The following is a 15,283-nucleotide window of genomic DNA, read 5'->3' as shown; positions in this document are numbered from 1 at the left end:
CAGAACTTTGTTTTCCTTTTTTTGTCCAGAGCTCTTGTGTATGTGCAGATCTGCAGAACAGAGTATACATCTGCATGGCACTTTCTGGATTGAAGTACGATACCCATAACTAGACATCATTGCTGGCTGATGGGAAGTGGTGAAAGCTCAGTGGAACAAAATAATTGTGCTGACCAATGTAGCCTCAGTTCCATAGAAATAACTGTGTCAAATAGTAGCAGTACATGAACATTTGAGATCAAATTCAGGAATAACTTGTTAGCTCCTGGATGGTGACTGCAACATAAGTGCTTGTTTGCAACACTCAGAAGTAACATAGCAGAGATAAATGTCAACAAGAATTAAAGAGATTTGTCAAGAATCTGAGGGGAGCTCATGTTTCACAGCTTCTTACTAAAAACTCTCAGAACATAGGAAGAAGCCAGTGCCCACTGTTAACGTAGGCAACAGTTTTTAGTGGATTTGAATTTGGTGTACGTAATGCTGTTTTGTTTCCATGGCTCACAATTACGCTGATCATTTAAAATTTAGAGGAATACTTCATAAGTAACTGGATTTAATATCTTCTGGGAACATTTTATGCAGCCACACAGGGGTGTGAACGTACAAAAGCAGTCAGGTTGCTTTAAGCTAATGAGTTACTACTTGTCATCTGTGACTGCTCTACTTCCAAAGTAGAGCACATTAAAAAGATCCTTGATTTAAGATTTGATATTTTATATGTCTATAATATATATATGTGCATGTATGGCTTTTTAAACAAAAAAGAAACGCCCAATATTTTACATATATATAGAAAAATACGTGTGAGCTTTGCTGGTTTCTAATTGCTCTCATTCCTCGTTATGCAGAACTACGTTAATTTGGCTCTGAATAGAGCTGTGTTGGTCAGTAAGGAAGACGTTGGCTATTAGGGTCGTGTAACTCCAGCAGTCAGATTGACTGTTCTTGTTCATGCTGGGTGAGTTCAGCAGCTTAATTTATCTGTTAGCTTGGCCACTCTTACACCAGTAACGTTACACCTATCCTTTATGTAATCCTTCCCTTGCTTCAGCCAGCTGATGAAAAGCCAAAAAGAAGAACTTTTGATGGAACTGGATGTAAGTTAAAGCAGGGGAAGGAAATAGAAATATGTTGGAAACAGTAGAGCGGAATAAAATGTTTGGTATGGGGGAAGTTTTGTTATATAGGATGAAAAATGTGAATTAAAATACGATGTGCTGCTCTTTGTAGTTGAGTGAGAGAAAAGGGGTAGTAGAAATCTGGGTCAGTAGTTAAAATAATCTTGCAGATAATCATGAGATTTAAGCCTTTTGTGTTGGAATTACAAAAGCAATCATAATTAGGCACTAAGACTTCCAGGTTGAAAAATGTTTTTATGGTACTCCAGTATTTGCACTCTTTGGGGACTGTCTTTAAATTTGAGCATAAGCAAAGCACTTTAGGCAGGTCGCCTAATTCTGTTAACTGGCTGTGTCCTCCTGAACCAAGCCAGTGCCTGGAATATCTTTCTTTCTGGCAGTGGGGTTGCTGCAACTGCAATGCATTAACTTCAACAATGAAAAAACGCAGTAACTAAATCTCATACTCCGCAAACAGCACTGTCGCATAGGAAATAATTGCCGAGGCTTTCGTTATGTTAAGTCTGCAGCTTGGTTTTATATACTGCAGTAAGAAGTTGAGCAAGTGGTCTCTAGAGGCTTGGCATTCTGCACAGTGGCTTCCTCCCCCCCCCCCGCCCTTTTTTAAAGCTAGCACTAGCTCCACCAGGGAGCTATGCAGGACAGCAGGCAGTGCGTCAGCTGACTCCAGTATTAGTTTCATGGTACAGGAGGAAATGAAGCGCTTGATTCTATAAGTTTTCACTTCTTCGGTGTAATGGTGAGCTAATTGTTGCCAGTTTGGGGGATATTTTTGACGTGGTGTTATAATTAATTTAAGGAAGTGAATCTTTATTTCTTAGATTTTGAGTATTTGCTACAGGTGTCTGATTAAAGAGCTGGGAGAGCTGGGCCAAGCCAAGGCCAGCTCCTCCTCTGTTGCCCTTTCAGGGGGACGAGGGGGGAGTCAGGAGTGCTATAGGCATAAAGTGGCAATTATTAGAATTGCATAGGTTTGTCCGTATTACTGTGCTGCTTGATTCTTTCTAAACAGTTGATGTTATGTTGGTAAATTTACTGATACAGAAGATGCCTTCTAAAGTTTAATATTGCTAAGTCATCCTCAGTTAAGTATGTGGAATAAAGGTTTATATTTAGCACTTCAGTGTAGCAATGCAGTTAGGAACAGAAAATTGCTTTCTCACTTGGCTGCAACTAATTGAAATTTAGAAGTTAGCCTGTAAGTCATTGCTTCAGTATATGATTTTTCAAGTGTGTGTTTCTGACAGAGGATTAAATAAGCTAGTTTCACTGTATAAATTAGTTTTTCCTTTTCCATAATATTTTCTTGTGCTTTATCAACATACACTCATATTTCTCAGCCATTTGTAGCCAGCCATCAGGAAAGAGAAGAAACTCCTAGTTCTTGGGAAAATGAAAGCTTTATACCACCATGGTGACACAGCAAATCAAACTATTTTTCATGTGTTTCTGTAACTTGATATTTGATCTGCGTTATTGTTGGAGAAAATGCATATTCCATGACTATATGCGCACAAGATCATGTCAAACTCAGAAGGTGAGATAATTTTGTAGGAGGTTTGTGTAAGTCTCAAAATCTCCAAGTATGATGGGGACAAGCTGCTGGAGTTGTTATTGAGGAAGCTGTGCATAGCATACAAGAAGCTGCACAGTTCTTCCTCATTGCCATTCTCAGCTGTATGGTAACGTGCAGGGGACTTCTCATCCTCCCCACTTGTTACAAGTTGTTGTGTTTAGCTGTGATTCCAGCCTCCTGTTAGCAGTTACAGAAAGCGCAAAGTGTAATCTCCAAGCATGATCCATGAGCACTGAAGTAATAAGAACACGAACATCTACACAGTACACACCTCATCCAGTTTTCTTTCCAGCAAAAATGGTCATTTCAGGCTATATGTTTATAATAAGTATTTTGCTGACAGGAGTTCAACTTCTGTTCCATTCGAATAGCATGGGGGGGTTCTCCTTTGAGACAGCTGGAAGTATCTTGTACCATTTTGTGTGTGTGTTTATTTTTCAGCATATGCTGTTCCGGTGCTGATGGTTTATCTAGAGCTGCTTGCAAGTCTAGGCAAATAATAAAATCAGAAGCCTGTGAGAATAACACCGAAATGGGTTTAAAAAGGAAGCTTGAATATATGGAAGGTTTATGTGGAGGAATAGAGGAGGAAAATAGGGGTTTATAAGGTGTTTGTTTTTCCCTCTGCTCTCCTGAGTAAACACCACAATGTTTAAAAAGAGAAAAACCTGGGCATTGTAAACTGGCAAAACTGTGGGTAAGTTGTGGATAAAGATACTGTGGAAGTGTTTCTTCTCCTTCTCTACCACGTTATATGTGCATGTCTTCATACTGTTTTCCTTTCACCTTCACTTCTGATTTTCAATAACCTTTTAACAGTCCCTTTTTCATAGGTATAAATTGTGCAACCAGAAGGGTCAAGCTTAGCTTTTTAAAGTGCATCTTAGTGAGTAGTTGATTATTGAACTTTATCATGAGACTCTTGGCTAAATCCAAAGTGATACAGTGTAGTAAATCTGAGGTGCAGAGGCAGCAAAACCTTGGAGGTACAATACGGCTTGTCATTTGAATGTGTGTATGTGAATACCTGTTTCATGGAATCATTTTGACCTCTAATTCATGTATTTATAAGAATGAATGTACACCTAGGAATAATTTTTGTGGCTTTTTAATGCGTAGTTACCATGCAAAAAGAAAAACACATCCACTAAGGTATGTTTACTGTCTTGATGTGTTTCTATCAAATGAATATTCTTTTTAATAAGTTATGTTTTCTTTGTCTTTTCTTTTCCCTTGTGGTTTTGTTGCTGTGCAGAGCTCTGGGATTGAAACGTTAGTGGAGGAGCTTTGCTCCCGACTGAAAGACCTTCAGAGTAAGCAAGGTGAGGAATAAACCTTTAAACTTCTGAGGCCATATATATTGTTGTAACTGTGTAACATTCTGAGACTTGAGGGTGGGCGAGTGAGCTGTTAATTCAGTAGCTTTTAATACAGGCCATGCAATTTTAAAATACATTGGAAGAATTTCATTCAAATAGTTTAAGCAATTCTATACTAGTATGTTCTGTTTACCTAAGGAATAGCCATTCACAAGTGGAGTTTTCCTCATGAAAAGCTGTATCTGTTCATGTCCAGCTATGCCTGCTTTTTTAAGCTTAAGCCACAACAGGATTATGTGCTAAAAAAAGCAGGAATAGCTGGATATGAACATTCATTCCCCCTGCCCACTAAAAAAGTCAAAATAGTCTTGAGTTTGTTCCTTTTGAGTATTGATACTTGCAGACTGACCTCAGACCGGTTGATTGCATGCAAGCTATGCCTGTGAAAAGCACCCAACTAGCCGTTGGTGAGAAGTGTGCTTCAAGTTTCTGGGCTTTAGGGAAATGGTAATGGGGACTTGGTGTTGCCAGGCTTAGGGCAGGGAACATACTATAAAATTGTGGTGTCTCCAATGAAACTTCATCACAGCAGTCTTTGACACAGTAAAATTAATATGCTTAGCATGTCGTATAAATAGCAATAAATAAGGGATAAGTATGTATGTGCTTAAAGCACGGTAAATATTTATTTAACATAAATAAAAAGTATGGGGTTTAGCCGTTTCCCTTTTTCTTTTTTTAAACAGTAATTGCTGGTCAGCTCTTAGTATTTTATAGTGCTGTGCTGTGACAGTTTGTTACTGAGCCAAGGTGAGGTTGGCTATTTATTTTGGATGGGAAAAAGTAAAATGACCATTATCCCACAGCATTTTTTTTTTGGTATTTTACAGATTTTAATAGAAATAGAAGTCTTTAGAGTCACCCCTCACACAGGAAATACGCCTTTACATCTACTTAGAGCACAGCAGCTACTGCAGGAGCCCTTCCTTGTAGTGAAATACATGAGAAGTTAGATGCAACCATTCATAAAAATACTTAGTTAAATAGCTGATTTCTTAAAAAATCTTCCTTTATATGTAGCAGTGCAAGAAAGGAGATAAGGATTTGGATATGGAATAACTGATTATACAATAGTCAGTTAGTGGGGGCATTGCTAGCCATGAAGTTGCACACAGCTGCTTTGCCAGTCATGTTTAGTGAAAGTTGCAGGACTTAACAACTGAGGAAAACTTGATTCTTGGGTGGTAAATTGTAATTTCTTTAAGTATAACAACCAGACAATAAATTGTGTTATTTACAGTGTTTTATGGGCTTTTCCTGCTATTACAGGAATGCATCCTGGTGCTTTTGTTAAATACTGTTAAATACACTGGCGTTTTGAATTTTTCTGTTAAGCATTTGGAATTTTCTTCCAAAACAGAGGAGAAGATTCACAAAAAGTTAGAAGGCTCTTTGTCTCCTGAGACTGATTTATCTCCCACAGCAAAGGATCAAGTAGAAATGTATGCATTTTTTATTATTATTGTTGTCTGAGATACTTTTCTCCTTTTACTGCCATATTGTAACACAGCGACGTTAACTTAGTGGGGAACCTGGAGTTTTGTGGATAGTAAGAAATACATTTTTTTCCTTACATCTTCTTTTGTAAATCTTACCTGTAAATACGAGCATTTGGTACCATGGGATAGCTTAATTTCTGGCTAAACTCTTCGGCTATATTCAGAACTCAAACTATACTGTATTTTAGTTTCCTTAAAACCATGTCAACAAGACAAATTAAAAGCCTTTAAAACAGCATTAATTAACATTTTAAACTCAAAGGGAGAGAATTGGTTTCCTACGTTTAGAAGTCTTTGTCTTCTGTTGCAGAAATGTGAAACAAACTCTTTTATAACCCTTAAACTGTTTAAAACAAGAGTGCTCTATTAGTTTCCAAGTATCTGAGTCTACTGAAGTACCCAGAAGTATTGTCATTGACTTCTCTTGGAGATGCGATTGCTTCTTGTAGTCAGGCCTTTGCTGTTTTAAGCATCCACAGTTCCTTTCTAGTTTAGTACTCCTTAAAACTGGGATTGTTTTACTTGGCAGGGTATTTTTAGACATATATTAAGCACTTCTAAATCTTATCTTAATCTCCCCTTTGTTATCCTTCAAATAAACAGTGCAATGAGTGGCATGTACATATGTAGAACAAATCAGATTGGTAGTGTTTTGATGTGGTTTTAGTAACACTTTCTAATCTTCATGCCTGCCTGAAGTTCTTCAATCTGAATGTCACCTTTTTATTTCTCTTTCAGGTACTATGAAGCGTTTCCTCCTCTTTCTGAAAAGCCAGTTTGCCTGCAGGAAATTATGACTGTATGGAATAAATCCAAAGTATGCTCTTACTCTAGCTCCTCATCTTCGTCCACTGTTCCACCAACTAGCACGGATACATCTTCTCCAAAGGACTGCAATAGTGAAAGTGAAGTAACTAAAGAGAGAAGTAATAAAGTATCAGCCACTGTACAGGAGAGAGCCCAGCAGAAGAAAAGTAAAAACGAGAAAGAAAACAAGTTTAGTAACAACACAGTTGAAGAGAAGCCTGTTTTGTACAAGAAGCAAGTGCGACATAAGTCTGAGGGAAAGATGCGTCCGCGCTCCTGGTCATCTGAATCCAGCGAGGCTGGCTCAAGTTCTAGTGGCAATCAAGGTGAATACAAGGCATCAATGAAATGTATTAAAGTAAGACACAAAACAAGAGAGGTTCGAAGTAAAAAAGGGCGTAACGGGCAAAGCAGGCTTTCAGTGAAATCTAGTGAAAAGGCTGAAAGAAAAGTCCACAGCGGAAGCAGCAGCAGCAGCAGTAGCAGCGGGTCCATCAAACAACTGTGCAAAAGAGGTAAAAGGCCATTAAAAGAACTAGGAAGAAAAGAAGCTGGCGGTAGCGATGGGAAAGATTTGTATTTAGACAGCAGAAACGAAAAGGAATATAAAGAAGAACCCTTGTGGTATACTGAGCCGATTACAGAGTACTTTGTTCCTCTTAGCAGAAAAAGCAAGCTGGAGACTACATACCGCAACAGAGAAGATCTATGTGGCGTGACATCGGAGGCTGTAGAAGAGTTGTCTGAATCAGTGCATGGTCTTTGTATTAGCAACAATAATATTCATAAAACATACCTCGCAGCAGGTACTTTCATCGATGGTCACTTTGTAGAAATGCCTGCAGTTCTAAATGAGGATATTGACCTCGCTGGGACCTCAATATGTTCTCAACCAGAGGACGGTAAATATTTAGATGATGTTCATCTGTCAGAACTAACACACTTCTATGAAGTGGATATTGATCAATCCATGTTGGATCCTGGTGCCTCAGATACGATGCAAGGGGAGAGTCGGATTTTAAATATGATTCGACAAAAGAGTAAAGAAAAAACTGATTTTGAGGCAGAATGTTGCATAGTGTTAGATGGAATGGAGTTGCAAGGGGAAAGTGCAATATGGACAGATTCGACCAGCTCTGTTGGTGCTGAAGGGTGGTTCTTGCAAGACCTTAGTAATTTAGCTCAATTTTGGGAGTGCTGTTCATCTTCTAGTTCTGGTGATGCGGATGGGGAAAGTTTTGGAGGAGATTCTCCCATCAGATTCTCCCCCATCTTAGACAGCACAATGCTTAATTCACACATGCTTGCTGGCAATCAAGAGCTCTTTTCAGATATTAATGAAGGGTCTGGTATAAACTCTTGTTTTTCAGTGTTTGAAGTGCAATGCAGTAACTCTGTTTTACCATTTTCTTTTGAAACACTCAACTTGGGAAATGAAAATGCAGATTCTAGTAGCACTGCTAATATTCTTGGGAAAACACAGTCTAGATTGCTAATATGGACCAAAAATAGTGCCTTTGATGAAAATGAACACTGTTCCAATCTTTCAACGAGAACCTGTAGTCCATGGTCACACTCAGAAGAAACACGTTCAGACAATGAGACTTTAAATATTCCATATGAAGAATCCACGCAATTTAATACAGAAGAGATGAATTATGTAGTTCCTAGAGTGTCTTCGAGTTATGTAGATGAAGAAATCCTAGATTTTTTGCCAGAAGAAACTTGCCAGCAACAAGCTAGAACTTTAGGAGAAATGCCCACTTTGATTTTCAAGAAAAAATCAAAGCTAGAATCTGTCTGTGGTATTCAGCTAGAACAAAAAGCAGAAAGTAAAGACTATGAAGCTACACAAGGGTGTAGTGAAAGCAGTCCGCATGGAGATGGCTACAGCTCAGGGGTTATTAAAGATATTTGGACAAATATGACAGACAGGAATTCGGCGGCGATGGTAGAAATAGAAGGAATAGAAGATGAATTGTTTTCAACTGATGTAAATAATTATTGCTGCTGTTTGGATACAGAAGCAAAAGTTGAAACCCTCCAGGAGCCCAATAAAGCAGTGCAGAGATCAGAGTATCACCTTTGGGAAGGTCAAAAGGAGAATTTAGAGAAGAGAGCCTTTGTCTCAAACGATTTATCAAAAGTAGATGGTGGTGACTATACTACACCATCAAAACCTTGGGATGTTAACCAGGATAAAGAAAACTCATTTATACTTGGTGGTGTGTATGGGGAGCTCAAAACATTTAACAGTGATGGAGAATGGGCCGTGGTGCCACCTAGTCACTCAAAAGGGAGCTTGTTACAATGTGCAGCTTCTGATGTAGTGACAATAGCTGGTACGGATGTGTTTATGACTCCAGGCAATAGCTTTGCCCCTGGTCACAGGCAGTTATGGAGGCCATATGTGTCATTTGAACAGAATGAGCAATCAAAGAGTGGAGATAACGGATTAAATAAGGGGTTTTCTTTTATCTTCCATGAAGACTTACTGGGAGCTTGTGGTAACTTTCAAGTTGAAGAACCAGGGCTTGAGTACTCATTCTCTTCCTTTGACCTGAACAATCCATTTTCACAAGTTCTTCATGTAGAGTGTTCGTTTGAGCCGGAAGGAATTGCATCTTTCAGCCCTAGTTTTAAACCTAAGTCAATTCTGTGCTCTGATTCAGACAGTGAGGCTTTACACCCCAGGATATGTGGTGTTGATCGAACGCAGTACAGGGCTATAAGGATTTCTCCAAGGACTCACTTTCGCCCGATTTCTGCATCTGAACTTTCTCCAGGTGGTGGAAGTGAGTCAGAATTTGAATCAGAGAAAGATGAGGGAGGTATTGCTGTCCCTTCTCAAGTAGATGTATTTGAGGATCCACAAGCAGATCTCAAACCTCTGGAAGAAGATGCAGAAAAAGAAGGGCATTATTATGGAAAATCAGAGCTTGAATCTGGAAAATTCCTTCCCAGATTAAAAAAGTCTGGAATGGAGAAGAGTGCGCAAACATCGTTGGATTCCCAAGAAGAGTCGGCTGGGATATTGCCAGTAGGGAGCCAAGATCCCTGTTTAGAATGCAGTATGAAAGAATCTCTAGATGGGAGGGTGATGGAGAGCTCTAAAGTAAACTGCAGAATAGTGGAGCCGCGTGAGGAGACTGGCAGGTTTTGCAGTTGTAAAGCAGGGTGCCACTTCCCCACGTACGAGGATAATCCTGTTTCTTCAGGAGAGCTTGAAGAGGTATGTGGATATATAACATTACGGAATTTGCAGCTGGCAGCTGATAACCAGCAATTTGCCATGTGACAGTTCAATTGGAATGTGTGTAATTGTATAGCTCTCTAGAAAATACAGTGCTGTAGAAACACTGGAGGTTCCATCGGAACATAAGGAAACACTTTTTCACTGTGAGGGTGACCGAGCGCTGGCACAGGTTGCCCAGGAAGGTTGTACAATCTCCATCCTTGGAGATATTCAAAAGACATCTGGACACGGTCCTGGGCAACCTGCTCTGGATGGCCCTGCCTGAGCAGGGGGAGTTGGACATGGTGACCTCCAGAGTTCCCTTCGAACCTCAGTCGTTCTGTGATTCTGTGAAAAATGAACCATCTTCAGGCATGACGCTGTCATCTTGCATACCTTTAGAAATATATGCATGTGTACACTCATGTGACTTTAAAATCTGTTCAACTTAGGTTTTTGTCTTATTTACATATAATATGTTAAAATGTGCATACAGTTTGATTAATGAGATATTGCTGATTTTGATTCAAACCTACTTTATAATTTTCAAGAGCAAGATCTGAAGTCAGTCTTTTCAATGCAGTTACTTCCAAGTAGAATTTGGAGTTTAATTATTGGATGTACACTTCAGCAAAGGAAGGTTTGTAGAAAGGCTCAACTGTCTGGAAACTAAGATGTTGTTGTGAGCATAGGCACAAAAAGAAATAAAACATGGATGCACAATATCCATTGCTACCACAAGACTGCAAGGAGGCCTAACTATAACTACAGGTGGAACTCAAGAGTTTTCTTTCAGGTAATTACAGCCATAGGTTAAGTAATGATCAAGAGCAAAACTCTTTTCCAGCCAAAAACATCCCAGTTCTTCTTGCTGTGAGCTTCTTCTGCTCTTGGGAAGAAATACTTGACCAGCAAACTGATTCATTTGTGCAGACAGCCCAGAGATACTGTCTAGATAAGTTGCATCTTGGATTTTCTTTTCAGCCTCCTCTTCCACATACTCAGCAGTTGTAGTATCTACATTAGGAGGGAATTTCTTTCATTTTCAGCTGAAGAGTTGCACCCAGCTTATGGTGTGCATTTGTGTACTCTTACACTAATTCATGTATTGGAAGCTAACCTTTCTCTTGCTAAAACCAGAGCTAACCTTTTTGTTGAACAAAATCAGAGCTCCTTATTTTCTTCCTTCCCTATTTGTTTCTTCTATCATCCTCCTTTAAGTTAATTGCTGTTGTAACTTCTTTTCCCAGTGTCAGTAGGTTCATGTCTGCTGCTTGCATGAAAGAATCAAATCTGTGGCTTTTCCAGACCCTTTCTAGACATCTTGGTTCCTGCTGTAACGAAATTCAAGTAACAGAGCTTAAGTGGCTCCAGGAATCATTTCTGGAGTCTAGGAAGTTTCTGTGTTTGTGCCAGGCCTTGTGGAAAGTCATCAAAAAACCTAATAAACTAAGGATTCTGGAATTACCTTTTACCAGGAGTAGGTGGATTCTAACTTCATTATACAGTAGGATATAATGAATGAACAGTTACTTGTGACACCAAGGGTCTAAAGTTCCTTCCAGCCCTTTACAGATCTCCTTTCTGGATGCATAGCACTCTGTGAGGATGTTTATTCTCATCTTTGCTTCAACCACTTACGTGTTCAAGAAAGCAGTAAATGTCTGATGTAAGATAAATTTACAGTGGTTCCATAGTTGATGGTTGAGGCTTGGAAAAACCCCTTTTGTACTGAATAGTATTCAGAAAGCTCTGCCATTTTATTTTCTTTAAGTTCCTTAGTGCAAGAACAAAATTAACTGCTTCCCATGCTCAGCTCGTATGATTTTGTAGGCATTTTCATAGGTTCAAAATTGTGAGCCACTGAGAAGTACGAAGGGCCAGCAACCATCTCAGCGGTCTGGACTTCAGTTTGCAATTAAACTCTTCCTAGGGGACTTGATTACAACTTAAACTCAGACATTGTTACTCATTCTTTTCCTTTGACCTGAACAATCAATTTTCACAAGTTCTTCATGTAGAGTGTTCATTTGAGCCAGAAGGAATTGCATCTTTCAGCCCTAGTTTTAAACCTAAGTCAGTTCTGTGCTCTGATTCAGACAGTGGGGCTTTACACCCCAGGATATGTGGTGGTGATCGAACGCAGTACAGGGCTAGCCCTCCTACATCTAGCATGCTCTCAGAGGATGGGCTTTTGTAAGAGCCATTAGTGTTCATCTGAAGATAATTGGCTTTTTGGCTTGAGAATATTCATCTGAATTGATTCTTGTAGTGAAGCCTATCTGTAAAAAAGGGAGGATTTTTTTTTTTAAGCGTTGAAACAATTTTACTATGCTGGTAATGAACCAAACTTTAATCGGTAAAGATGATGTCTGTGATGTGCAGGAGGAGGTGCAAATATCATGCAAGCATGTCTTACATGTGCAAATTTATTTCTTTTGAAGAATGATAGTATTTATTTTCATAAGCATTAAACAAAATCAATATAAAATACCTAGAATTGGAACGGTTTAGGTGAAACATTCTTCCTGGACTCCCCACACGTACATGCATGGGAAGGAGAGTTTGAATTTGAGCAGAGGCAGTGGAATTGCCTCATTAGTGTAGATCAAGCTTTGCAAAGGTTTGTTTTTAATTAAACTTCTGTGCTTCTTTTTGAGTCATGACAAAAACTGAAGCTAGTGTTTAACTCACTGTTACCTAACATAAAGTTTGAGTTTCTGAGGTACCGCCAATATTTTTGCAGAAATAATGGCTGTGGAAATATTCCTGTAGACCACAGTGTAACAGTAACACATTCTGGTTTGCATCACATAAAAACTTGAAGTATATATGTGCTGTGCAAACACATGTCTTTGAATATCTCCTATTTATAAGACTGTAAGAGAATCTGGTTCAGTTTCACCCTCTTACTTTCTATATTAGAGCACTTCTTTCAGAATTACAGCAGATTTTGCAGCAGGAATTTGCCGATAGCTCCTGCAGAAGTTCTTCAAAAGTGAATAATTATAAATGTAGTGTTAAGGTTCAAGAAAACAAAACACAATAAAACAAACCCAACAAGAAACCCAAACAAAAAAAAGCCTACCAAAATCAACACCAGAAACCAAGACACCAAACCCCTACAACCACCAACAAAAAAAACCCCTATAACCATAAAAAATATCCTATGATGTGAAGTAAATGCTCTTACTGTCTGTCTGTGGAATTGTGGGTAAGTACACAGTCTGCTACCGTTAATGATCTCTGAATATAACAATGCTGAATCTCTTGTCAATAAATTTTATACAGTCTCTGATCTAGTAGCTGTGCCCTAAAAATGCTTTTTCTCTTGAGTCCTTGACATAAAGGGACTGGTGGGTTTTGTTGGGATTGGTACCAAAGTTTCAAGGTCTGAATGTGCCTAGGACAGTGCATTTGTAGATGAGGAGGTCTTACTGGCAAACCCGATGTTTATGGATCTCATGGATGAATTGACATACTAGATTTGGTGAGGTACTTTGCATGACTAGAGTAATGCAATGTAAGTGTATAACCCCTTTAGGAAGGGCTGTTGAGAGAGGAGAAGGAGGGGTGTCCTACAGACATTGGTTCTGAGGTCAGTAGTGTAGGAGATAACCTGCCATAAGCCTAGGTGGTGACAAGAGGGAGACAAAATTCAGAGGGGTCTGCTTTGTGCCTTAAAATCAGGAGAATCAAGTGGGGAAAAAACCGTTGAAGAGCACGTAGAGTATCCACATAGAAAGCAAAATACTTCATTGTAAAAGAGAGTAATTTGAGGGCTGACTGAGAAAGGCTTGAACCACATAGTTCTTGATAAAATGCTGGTGGTGGCAACACCTACAAAGACTCGGGGCTCTAACCTTCTCACTAATAAGACATTAATTTGCTGAGATTTTGAAGGGTGAAAGTATCTCATGTGAGAGGAACCTTAAAAAGATAGAATTCACAATGACAAGGTTAAAAACCATGAGGAAAACCCCAATGTTTCAAGTAAGCCAATAAAATAAATGTAATTTGTTTGGTTTTTTTTTTCCTGTGACTCAGTGGGGTTCATTGCTGCTTTGATTGCTAAATTATTCATGTGGTTCTTGTATTCTTTCTGGTAGTGAGGGGATGCAGAGCAGGTTCAAAGAAATTTGTATTTACAGATTAAGATGACTTTTACTTCTTCTGTGGTTGGTTGTGAAACTGCCCATTGTAATACTTCAGATAATACTCAGATCATAATGAGGCTTTAGTGCCGCTTCTGTTAGGGTCCTGCAAAACTCGTCACTGCCTTGATCCGTTGAAAGAAAAAATACTCAATGCTGGTGTCCTCAGATCAGTATGCAAAGTCCACAGTCTGTCTTGAAAGGGATATCAAGTTAGATTAAAAATAACAGCTACTTAGATGTGTAGCTGGAAAATTGGATAAAACTTCTCACAAAATGCTGGAAGCGCCCTTTTTTCAAGGTCTCCGGGCAGATGGTCCTTACAACTGTAAACACCAGCTCTGAGAAGATGCTTTGCATAAATTCTGCTTGAAGAATGAAGTTTTGACCAGTGCAATTGTTCTAGTGAGCAGATGACCTGCCTGCCCTATGCATTTGCCGTGGACTTTTGCCTGTAACTGTAGGAAGGAACTTGTGATGGAAGCAAGGAAATCAACACAAATGATTACTGCCTCATGTAAAATGGTTAGTTAAGGAACAGCAAAAAACAGTTGTAGTAATATTTTCCCCTATGCAGACTGTTGATAAAATAAGATTGAATTTGTTAAGTACTTCCTATACCAGTTCTTAGTGGAGAAAAATGTGTTGCACATTCATAAATGCTGTCTTAAAAAATTAATGTGAAGTTGCAAAATGAAGCTATCTTTGCCAATGAGAAAGTAAATTCCCAATGAACTACTTCAGTGAGCAGTCAAGCTCCTAACCTGAGGAGAAATAGATATATATATATGTAACAAAATATAAATAGAATAAATACGTGGCAGTTTAGGGGGTTGGAGGTGGGGGAAGGCCTGTGTTGGTTTTTGTTGTTTGGGGTTTTTTTTTTTTTATTATATATTTTTAAATCTATCAATATGAGGTTCCCTTTCACTTCATGGGTATACATAAAGAGAAGGGGGAAGGAACCCCATCCTCCTTGCCCCCTCTGAATTTCTCTTACCTTTTGTTCCTTAGTTTATCAACCAGGCACTTACCATTCAGGACAGTATAATTAAGATCATATGATAAAATTATATCATGATCCCTGGCAGTGTTCAAGGCCAGGTTGGACAGAGCCTTGGGCAACACGGTCTAGTGTGAGGTGTCCCTGCCCGTGGCAGGGGAGGTGGAACTGGATGATCTTAAGGTCCTTTCCAACCCCAAACCATTCTATGATTGGATCTTTTTCCTTGGATTCTGATTTCATACTTCTAGACCTGGTCTTTCCCAGCTTTGGTAGTCATTACTTCCTCACCTGCCTAAAAGCCTCTATCAAAGATATTAATAAAAGTTGTCTTAACATCCTTAACATACAGAAGCTGCAGTAAAACTTCAGCTGTGTCAGGAAACCACTAGTACCACTCAAATGCCCCACTTATTTGGCTGCCTGCTGTTCACAGCTGAAAACTGTGGTGTTGGGTACAACCCGTGCTGTACTTTGCTTTGCACAGG

General features: G+C 39.1%; 1 protein-coding gene across 6 annotated transcripts in view; it reads left to right on the top strand.

The window, feature by feature from the left end:
• Window positions 1–15,283, top strand: part of KIAA0232 — a 68,705-nt gene that overhangs the window by 44,232 nt on the left and 9,190 nt on the right. For 4 of the 6 annotated variants that reach the window (XM_080614223.1, XM_080614221.1, XM_080614224.1 and 1 more), the window contains 3 exons: window positions 3,974–4,040; window positions 5,458–5,539; window positions 6,335–9,635. In XM_080614223.1, coding sequence (XP_080470349.1) covers window positions 3,974–4,040; window positions 5,458–5,539; window positions 6,335–9,635 — 3,450 coding nt within the window. The remainder of the gene's footprint in view (window positions 1–3,973; window positions 4,041–5,457; window positions 5,540–6,334; window positions 9,636–15,283) is intronic. The other 2 variants (XM_080614225.1, XM_080614226.1) reach the window with 2 other exon arrangements.

The sequence above is a fragment of the Psittacula echo genome (assembly GCF_963264785.1).
Source record: "Psittacula echo genome assembly, chromosome: 1".
Lineage (NCBI taxonomy): Eukaryota > Metazoa > Chordata > Aves > Psittaciformes > Psittacidae > Psittacula > Psittacula echo.
This window is presented reverse-complemented; position numbering and strand designations above follow the sequence as displayed.